Here is an 11,058-nt window from a genome sequence, read left to right as displayed (position 1 = left end):
AGAAAGAAAGAGAAACACCATTCAAAATCACCCTAGACAATATAAAATACTTAGGAATCTACCAAAACAAACACAGCAATTATATGAAAATAACTACAAAACACTTTCCAAACATATAAAACTGGATCTAAACAATTGGAAAGCCATTGATTGCTCATGGGTAGGATGAGCTAACATAATAAAAATGACAATTCTACCCAAATTAATTTACCTATTTAGCGCCATACCTATCAAGCTACCAAAAAACTTCTTTACTCAATTAGAAAAAAACTATAACAAATTTCATTTGGAATAACAAAAGAGACAGAAGGGAGGATCAGTGGAATAGACTTGGGGTAAATGACATCAGCAAGACAGTGTATGATAAACCCAAAGAGCCCAACTTTTGGGACATGAATCCACTATTTGACAAAAACTGCTGGGAAATTTGGAAAACGATATGGGAGAGATTAAGTCTAGATCAACATCTCACACCCTACACCAAGATAAATTCAGAATGGGTGAATGACTTGAATATAAAGAGAGAAACTATAAACAAGTTAAGTGAACACAGAATAGTTTACTTGTCAGATCTTTTGGAAAGGAAAGACTTTAAAACCAAGCAAGAGTTAGAGAAAATTACAAAATGTAAATTAAATGATTTTGATTACATTAAACTAAAAAGTTTTTGTACAAACAAAAACAATGTAGTCAAAATCAGAAGGGAAACAACAAATTGGGAAAAATCTTTATAAGGAAAAACTCTGACAGGGGTCTAATTACTCAAATATACAAGGAGTTAAAGCAATTGTATAAAAAATCAAGCCATTCCCCAATTGATAAATGGGCAAGAGACATGAATAGGCAATTTTCAGGTAAAGAAATCAAAAATATCAATAAGCACATGAGAAAGTGTTCCAAATCTCTAATAATTAGAGAAATGCAAATCAAAACAACTCTGAGGTATCACCTCACACCTAGCAGATTGGCTAAAATGAAAGAAGGGGAGAGTAATGAATGTTGGAGGGGATGTTGCAAAATTGGGACATTAATGCATTGCTGGTGGAGCTGTGAACTGATCCAGCCATTCTGGCTGGCAATTTGGAATCATGCTCAAAGGGCTATAAAAGAATGCCTGCCCTTTGATCCAGCCATACCATTGCTGCGTTTGTACCCCAAAGAGATCATAGATAAACAGACTTGTACGAAAATATTTATAGCTGTGCTTTTTGTGGTGGCAACAAATTGGAAAAGGAGGGGATGTCCTTCAATTGTGGAATGGCTGAACAAACTGTGGTATATGCAGGTGATGGAATACTATTGTGCTAAAAGGAATAATAAACTGGAGGAGTTCCAGGCGAACTGGAGAGACCTTTGGGAACAGATGCAGAGCGAAAGGAGCAGAGCCAGAAGAACATTGTACACAGAGACTGATATACTATGGTAAAATTGAATGTAATGGACTTCTGTACCAGCAGCAATACAATGACCCAGGACAATTCTGAGGGATTTATGGCAAAGAATGCTTCCCACATTCAGAGGAAGGACTGCAGGAGAGGAAATATTTAAGAAAAACAACTGCTTGAACGCATGGGTCGGGGTGGACATGATTGAGGGTGTGGACTCGAAACTACCACACCAATGCAACTACCAACAATTTGGAAATTGGTCTTGATCAAGGACACATGACAAAACTAGTGGAAATGTGCATTGGCCATGGGTGGAGGGAGTGCGGGGGGCGAAGTGGAAAGGAGGAGCATGAATCATGTAACCATGTTAAAAATGAATATTAATAAATGTTTAAAAAAAAACAAAAAAAAAACAAAATGAGACAAATGTTAAAAGAGGCAAAAAAAAAAATCCACTGAAAAGAATTTTTAAAAAGCAGACTTGGCCAAATTGAAAAAGGTACAAAAATCCACAGAACAACAGTTTTTGTCAAATAATGAATCCTTATTCCAGTAGTGGGCGGCTTTATATTTTTAAAAGAAAAGACTAGTAGATATATTTTCTTCTTTGTGTTATATCCTGTTCCACTGATTAATCTCTCAATTAAAAAAAACTACTAATAAGATAGCAAAGTAAAGATAGCAGAATAAGGTAGTAACTCACCAAAGCTCTCCCAAATCCCCCTCCAAACCACCTTAAAATAAGACCTCAAAATGAATTCTAATGATGAAGAAACACCAAAAGGATGGGGTTAAATAATTTTCTAGTCTAAGATAACTTAGAAGGCAAATAGGAAATGTTTCTCTCACTGAGGTAAAAGTGGAGATCAGGCTAGCACAAGAAGCCCAGGCAAGCTAGTAGTGAAGTCCCTATCACCTTATACCTCCTGTGATCCTTTAGTGCATTTCCAAAAAAATGTTGGGAAGCACTCAAAATGGATTTAAAAAATATAGTAATAGAGGTAGGAAAAAAACTGGGGAAAGAAATAAAAAACCTGATGCAAGAGAACCATAAAAAAAAGTCAACAACTTAGTAAATAAAGCACAAAAAAATGGAAAGGAAATATAAAAATTCAATGAAGAAAACAAGTCCTTAAAAAAGAATTAGCTTGTGAAAGGAAGTACAAAAATAGAAAAGGAGGTAGAAAAGTTCAGTGAAGAAAATCATTCTTTAAAAATGAGAATTGGGCAACTGGAAACTAATGACTCCATGAGATATGCAGAAAAAATAAAATCACATCAAAAAAATAAAAAGTGAATTATCTCATTGTAGAAACAGAGGATCTGGAAAACAGATTGAGGAGCTTTGGACTACATGAAACAAATATATATGCTGAAAGAGCATATGGGGCAGCTAGGTGGCTCAGTGGATTAAGAGTCAGGCCCAGAGATGGGAGGTCCTGGGTTCAAATCTGGCCTTAGACACTTCCTAGCTTTGTGACCCTGGGCAAGTCACTTAACCGCCATTGCCTAGCCCTTACCACTCTTCTGCCTTGGAACCAATACATAGTAGTGATTCCAAGATGGAAGGTAGGGGTTTAAAAAAAACAAATACATAATATTTCAAGAAATTACCAAAGAAAACTATACTAATATCCTTGGACTAGAGGTTAAAATATAAATTGAAAGAATCAAACAATTACTTCCTGAAAGAGATTCCAGAAGAAAACTTAGGAATACCATAGCCAAATTTCAGAGTTCCCAGGTCAAGAAGAAAATATTGCAAGTAGCCATAAAGAAATAAATCAAATATTGTGGAGCTAGAGTTATGAAGACACAGGACTTAATGGCTTATATATTATAGGGGTTGGGATATGATATTTCAGAAGGCAAAGGAAAAAGAATTACAACCAAGAACCACCTACTAGGTGAAACTGAATAGAATCCTTGAAGAGAAAATAAATGTTTAATAAAATAGAATATTTTCAAGCATTCCTGATGAAAAGACCAGAGATGAACAGAAACTTTTTTTCTCAAATACAACACCCAAGAGAAGCATAAAAAGGTAAACAGGAAGGAGAAAGCACAAGGGATTCAATAAGTTTAAACTGCTTACATTCCTATACAAGATGGTACTTGTAACTCTTAATAACACTATTAAGGGAATGTGAAAGTAACTTGATGATGACATGATATCAAAAAAAAAGGAAAAGAAAATTAAGCTGTGAAAAAGAGAAATACACTGGAATTGACAATAAATGGACAAAAGTTGTAAACATTTCAGAAGAAATCAAAGCTATCAAAAAGTCATATGAAAAAATGCTCCAAAAAATGCTCATGTTTAGAAAAATGCAAAGTAAAACAATTCTAAAGTACTGCCTCATATTTATCAGAAATGACAAATTCTATAGGGAGTGAGGGAAAATAGATTAATAAACTCTTGGTGGAGTAGTGATTCTGGAGAACAATCTTGAACTGTGCCCAAAGGCTATAAAACTATCCATACCTTTTGATCCAGTAATATCACTTCTAGATCTGTATCCTAAAGATATCAAAGAAAAAGAGAAAGGACCTATATGGGCCAAACTATTTATAGCAACACTTTTTGTTGGGGCAAAGAACTGGAAATTGAAGAGATGCTTGTCAACTGGGAAATGGATTTTAGGGGAAATGGGGAAAGTTTTGGCATATGATTGTGATGAAACACTTTTGTGCTATAGGAAATGATAAGAGGGTTGGTTTCAGAAAAAAAGGGCAAGATTTAAATGAACTGATATAAAATTAAGTGAGAAGAACCAGAATATCATTGTGCAAAGTAAAAGCAATGTTGTAATGATATTTAACTGTGAAAGACTTTAATAATATGATCAAAACACTGATCAAGACAATACCAAAGGACTCATGAGGCAAAATGCTATCCACATCCAGAGAGAGAACTGATAAATTCTGAGCACAATTTGAAGTGTAATGTTTTTTCTTTCTTTATTTTTCTTGCTTTTTGTGAAATGGATTACATAGAAATATGTATTGCATGATTTTGCATGCGTAAGTGATATCATATTGTTTGCCTTTTAAAGGGTTTGGAGGGAGGAACTTGGAACTCAATTTGGAACTCAAAATTTAAAAATAAAAGGATGCAATGCTTATCAATAAAATCATTAAAAGGATGCTCTATAGAACTTTATAAAATAATAAAAATAATTTCATAAACCACAAGATCTAGAATATCAAGGGAAATAATGAAAAGACACAGGGGAGAATAGTGCTTTCAAACTTCAAAATCTATTTTAAAAAGCAGTCACCTTTTTATTTGTTTGTATGCTGCTTTTTCTTCTCCTTTTCTCATTTATAAAAATACTATTTGTTTTATGGGATGATTCATTAGATGAAGGAGGGGGAGGAATACTAGGGTAAAAAACAAAAGACCAACAAAAGCTCATTAAAATATACATAATATTCACAGTTGAATATTGTAAGATTGTATATTGGCCCTTGAAAAAGGTTGGTAATATAGCAGTTTGTTGTAGATGCTTCTCTCTGGCCTGAGGGCAAGATGACTACCCTCAGGCCTGGAGTTCTGACCAACACAATCTGACTTCTTGATATTAACAACAATAGGTTTATTAAAGTTGATAACTAGGATTGGGTAAGGAATGGAGTTCTAGGAGTTTCCCTAGGCTAATAAGTACCTATCTGTCCTAGAACCCACTGACCTGCAAAGGTCTCTTGGGCCTCCAACAATGTTGGAGCTACACTATCACCCTCTCTGCCTAATTTCCCAACCTTCTTGTCTAACTGTCCCACCCAAAATAGTCTTTGATGAAGTTACAGATCTAGTAGCTGGATCAGGAGTCTGGTGACAAGACTACTGTAGTCACCAAATAGTTCAGGCTGAGTTTGCAGAGGTAATTTTGCATACCAAATCAGTCAAGATGGTAATTGCTCTCTTCTCAGGAGTTTAACAGATGTCACTAAGATGAGGAACTTGCTGACTGGGATTTCACATGATGATCAGGACCAAAGTAGGAGATTAAAAAGGACCACCAGCTGGATTAGAGGGAGAGCTGAGTCTACAAGCTGTGACTGTCTCACTGCTCTCTCACTCACTTCTCCAAGCTGACAACTCACCACTCCTCAGAACCCTCTCTGAGAATTCCAAGATTCCCTTCTGCATATTCTGTCTTTTGCAATCCAGCAAACTTCTGTATCTTCACTCTGCCACTTTGCATTTTGCCCAAATTCCTTTCTTTCAATATGTTAAATAATTAAATTAAATCTAAGCAAATAAATGAAAATTATAAAAAATTTATTCAAATATATGTGTATTGTTTCTTATTAGTAATATTAAAAAAAAAAGAAATATTAAGTTCCTAGATATAATAAAATTACTCAAAGCAAAGGTAAACTGTGTATTGAGAACTATTCATCCCTGTACTAAATTGAGGCACATTTACTAACTAAATTTAGTTTCATCTTGTCCAAAGATAAATAAACTAATTTCTTTAGTATTTATGTTCATGGAATTAATTTGCAAGGGCAGAAACATTACAATTTCACAAGCTTCTGCAATATGACAACATCAAGTAATATCAACTGTCACTTACCAGCAAGCCTTCCAAGACCTCCATTACCAAGCCCAGCATCTTCTTCAATTTCTTCGAGCTCCTCTATATCTAATCCAAGCTGAAAACAGAAAAATTATAATGGTTATTGCTTCAAATGTAATGTCATATCTGAGGTAAGACCCATGCTCAAAGGTAATGCCGAAACAAGAATTCAGTAACAACTTCATCATTTGCTTTGCCAGTGAAATCTCAGCAACTTCAAACACAATGACCTATGACACTGGAGCATCAACATTATAAGTCCAGTGCAAGTATGATATTAATTTGGTCTACATAACAAAAAAAGTGATAAAAAAAAGCACGAGGTCACACAGTGGTTAGTCTAAAGAGGAGCTTCTCATAATCACCTCATATTTAGGGAGCATACTTGTGCATAGATATTTGTTAGTAGAAGATTAGTAAGCTACTGCTATGACTTAAAAATACGAAACCTTAGGTACTTAAACAAAAGTTGAAAGGACTTTGGGCCATACCCACCTTTCTTAAATTTGGAATAGAAGCTGTTATGACCTTGAGATATAGATGGAGTTGGGGTTCTCTGGTGGCTGAATGTACCAATTCAAAATTTTGGAGTTCCACAACTATATTCCATTGATATTGTTATGGAACCAGTAGATGGATTATAAAATTATAAATTATTTATAACTAGTAGATGGATTATAAAATTAAAATTGATGAGTATTAAGGACCTTCTAGAGATCTGGATGGTTAGCCAGAGGCAGAAACAGAAATAGTATTCTCATCAGACACCTAAACAGAAAGTGTTGTAGTTGGAAAACATCACAAGCTTGAAATTTAATTTTATGGAAGTCTTTATTTGAATAGTTGCTGTAATACTCTCTTTGCCAAAGGCACAATGGGTAATAACTTCAGTTTGCATCATGTTTCAAAAAGTGGATGAATCAATGAGGGGGACTGATTCTTACTAAGAAAAAATGGTTGCTAAAAAGAGATAAAAGAGATATGATGACAATCCATGAAAACAAAGAAGAAGGCTTGGAATAAGTGGGCAACCATCCTTGATTTTTGGACAATAAATTCTTATGACGAATAATGTTCTCTACTAAGAGGTAAATAAAGGAACTGGTGAATTTTATTATGTATCCAAAGACAACAGGAAAAATTGACATTACTAAAGCATAAATATCTGTTGCAGAGGATCTGAAAGTAAAGAAATTCTAATAATTCATTAGGATATCTTAATTAAATATATATTATATTTTAGTATTTTATAACATCAATGTAAAGTTGGTGGGAAAATATGAAAAGTAAGAAATAGAGAGGCAAAAGGCTTGTAAGATATAAAAAAGTTTCATGCCTATTTTTGATGAATATTGACTTTTTGAGTATCAGGCTGTGATATACATAATAAGCCTCAATTAACTTCTTTTAAAATGAAACAAACTATATATTTCCCTCAAAATTAGCTACTGATTAGTTATTAATCAGTTATTTGTGTGTGGTCAAACCATTAAATTGTTAGAATAAAGATGAAAACCAGCACCAGTTAGAAGAAAGGGAAAAAAAAGAGAAGATATGACTTGAAATTGAGATAATACAACTTAACCTATTTAAATAAGCTGGTGATGCTGAAAAAAATAAGAGATTGATAAGTATGTACAAAGTGAAATGGAAAAGTATTGAATTTGGAATCAAATTCTTCCAATGACACATATTAGTTGAGTGACTATGGGCAAATCACAACCTTTCTAAGTCTTTAGTTTTCTCAACTGTAAAATGGGAATAACATCACTTTTCACACAATTAAAACTATATTTAAATAATTGGAAAAACATTAATTGCTCATGAATAGGGTGAGCTAAAATAATAAATATGACAATCGTACCCAAATTAATTTACTTATTCAGTGCCATTCCTATCAAACTACCAAGAAACGTTTTGTATTGAATTAGAAAAAATTATAACAAAGTTCATTTGGAAGAACAAAAAATCAACAATACCAAGGAAAATAATGAAAAACAAAAGGAAGGAAAGAGGCCTAGTAGTACCAGATCTTAAACTATAAAGCAGTGGTCATCAAAACAATATGGTATTGGCAAAGAGACAGAAGGGAGGATCAATGGAATAGACTTGGGGTAAATGTCCTCAGGAAGATAGTATACAATAAACCCAAAGATCCCAACTTTTGGGAAAAGAACCCATTGTTTGACAAAAACTGCTGGGAAAATTGGAAAACAGTATGGGAGAGATTAGGTCTAGATCAACATCTCACACCCTATATCAAGATAAATTCAAATTGAGTAAATGACTTAAATATAAAGAAGGAAACTATAATAAGTAAATTAGGTGAACATAGAATAGTATACCTGTCAGATCTATAGGAAAGGAAAGAATTTAAGAACAAGCAAGAAATAGAGAATATTACTGTTATACAGAGTTTACTTAATCTCACTCTGTCTCTTTAAGAGCAAAATTTCTGTTAGAGGGAGTTACTTAATCTCAGTCTGTCTCTTCAAGAGTATATTTTATAAAGAAGGAAGGATTTGACAGCTGGCTTTTTCTCCTCAGAACTTTGAGGGTGAAGGAGTCTGGTTCTGAGGACTTTTACCTCAGAACGTGGAGGGAGCTGGAGTCTGTATCTCTGTCTCTGTGATGGACAGTTTCACTATTTAAATTTGAGGAAGAAGAACTACTTTAAGGAGATTGTAGGAGATAACTGTTCATCAATTAGATTAGGCAGATAGATAGAAAATATAATTTTAGATAGCCAAAGTAGTTTATTTAGGCCTATTCTGACAGGCAAGAAGAACCTGCCCTTTGAAGGCAATTGGATCAGGGTTTTCTTAGATATTTTTAGAGTTAGAGTTTGAATTTAGGCATAGTTATAAGATAATATCACTTTCCTCCCTCCTATTCCTATCCAAACTTCTCTATAGAATAAAACTTAGTGTTTCTGGTTTATCAACCTGATCTCCGTATTTTTCCCAAACTCCTACCCAAAATTTTAACCCTTTTCATTACAAAATATAAAATGAATAATTTTGATTACATTAAAAAGTTTTTGTACAAACAAAATCAATGCAACCAAAATTAGAAGGGAAGCAACAAATTGGGAGAAAAATCTTTATAACAAAAACCTCTAACAAAGGTCTAATTACTCAAATATATAAGGAGCTAAATAAATTGTATAAAAAATCAAGCCATTCCCCAATTGATAAATGGGCAAGGGATATGAATAGGCAATTTTTAGATAAAGAAATCAAAACTATCAATAAGCACATGAAAAAGTGTTCTAAATTTCTTATAATTAGAGAAATGCAAATCAAAACAACTCTGAAGTACCACCTCACACCTAGCAGATTGGCTGAAATGACAGCAAAGGAAAGTAATAAATGTTGGGGGGCGATGTAGCAAAATAGGGACATTAATGCATTGCTGGTGGAGTTGTGAATTGATCCAACCATTCTGGATGGCAATTTGGAACTATGCCCAAAGGGCTTTAAAAGACTGCATGCCTCTTTGATCCAGCCATACCAATGCTGGATTTATACACCAAAGAGATAATAAGGAAAAATACATGTACAAAAATATTTATAGTTGTGCTCTTTGTGGTGGCAAAAAATTGGAAAATGACAGGATGCCCTTTGATTGTGGAATGGCTGAATAAATTGTGGTATATATTGGTGACGAAATACTATTATGTTAAAAGGAATAATGAACTGGAAGCATTCCATATGAACTGGAAGGACCTCCAGGAACTGATGCAGAGCGAAAGGAGAACCAGGAGAACATTGTACACAGAGATTGATACACTGTGGCACAATTGAATGTAATGGACTTCTCTACTAGCAGCAATGTAAAGATATAGGACAATTCTGAGGGACTTATGAGAAAGAATGCTATCCACGTCCAGAGAAAGAACTATGGGAGTAAAAAAATAGAAGAAAAACATTTCCTTGATCACATAGTTTGATCAGGATATGATTGAGGAAGTAGATTCTAACTGATATCACTACTTCAAATATTAATAATATGGAAATAGGTCTTGATCAATGATACATGTAAAACCCAGCTGAATTGCTCGTTGGCTATGGGAGGGGGGAGGGAAGAAGTTAGGGAAAGAATATAAATCATGGGACCATGGAAAAATATTCTAAATTAATTAATTCAATAAATAATTTTTTTAAAAAGATGTTTTGGTAAGAATTTTTTAAAATGGGAATAATATCTATATTTCACAAAGTTGCCATGAGAATCATATAAGAAAATGTATGTAAAGTATTTTATAAATCTTAAAGTACTAAAGAAATATGACTTATTATTGTTTTATCATCTTTATCACATCACCATTTCCTAAGGAAGTTTAACTGATATAAATGAATTCTCATAATAAGAATATCAAAAGATATAATAAATTGCCTCAGCCAGGAAGCATTCAGTCTTGACAGCAACCAAAGGCAATAATGATTTAGAATTTTAATTAATAAAATTCCCTGGAGGTTGACTTTTTAGTTTTAAAATATCACTTTATTAATGACTACTCATTCTGAACAGATGCCAAAACTTCACACATGAGTCCAAAAAGGAGAGACATAAGTGAGAGCAACCAGGGAGTTAGGCTTTGTTAGAGAAAGTAGAGGCTTAAACTTCAGCAGCTAGTCTAGGTGGGGAGAGAGAGTGAGACAGTATGGCCAAAAAATAGGAGCAAAGAGAGTGAGCAAGTAGGCAACTTGGCAGGGGAGGTGGGAGAGCAAAAAAAAAAAATTCAGTCTTCCTATCATATAAGCTAAAATAGATCCCTTCTTTCTTCATCACTCAGTCCTTCCCCAGAACATCTTCAATTGAAGAACAATTGAGAAGGAAATGAACTCAGACCTCAAGGAAGAGGTGGGTCTTCAGGATGTCAAGAGGTCCTCTTTTTTCCCATCAAGTAGGAGTCACTGCTGTCCAAAAATGGCAGCTGCCTAACGTATTGATTTCATTATCTAATCAAGTCCTTGTATATAGACATACAAGAAGCAGGTCTTCATTCTTTCTACAGCAAAAGCCAGTAAAGTGATTTGCTTTTAACCCTGTTGGATACGACCCAGTTTCATAGCCTGGAG

The 11,058-nt window shown here is 34.0% G+C and overlaps 1 protein-coding gene across 3 annotated transcripts in view; it reads right to left on the bottom strand.

The window, feature by feature from the left end:
• PYGL (glycogen phosphorylase L) overlaps positions 1 to 11,058 on the bottom strand; it is a 127,038-nt gene that overhangs the window by 95,526 nt on the left and 20,454 nt on the right. For 2 of the 3 annotated variants that reach the window (XM_044664746.1, XM_044664747.1), the window contains one exon: positions 5,972 to 6,050. The exons of the other annotated variant lie outside the window; for it this stretch is intronic. In XM_044664746.1, the coding sequence (XP_044520681.1) occupies positions 5,972 to 6,050 (79 nt within the window). The remainder of the gene's footprint in view (positions 1 to 5,971; positions 6,051 to 11,058) is intronic. 3 annotated transcript variants of the gene reach the window in all.

This window comes from Gracilinanus agilis, chromosome 2 (genome assembly GCF_016433145.1).
Source record: "Gracilinanus agilis isolate LMUSP501 chromosome 2, AgileGrace, whole genome shotgun sequence".
Taxonomy (NCBI): domain Eukaryota; kingdom Metazoa; phylum Chordata; class Mammalia; order Didelphimorphia; family Didelphidae; genus Gracilinanus; species Gracilinanus agilis.
This window is presented reverse-complemented; position numbering and strand designations above follow the sequence as displayed.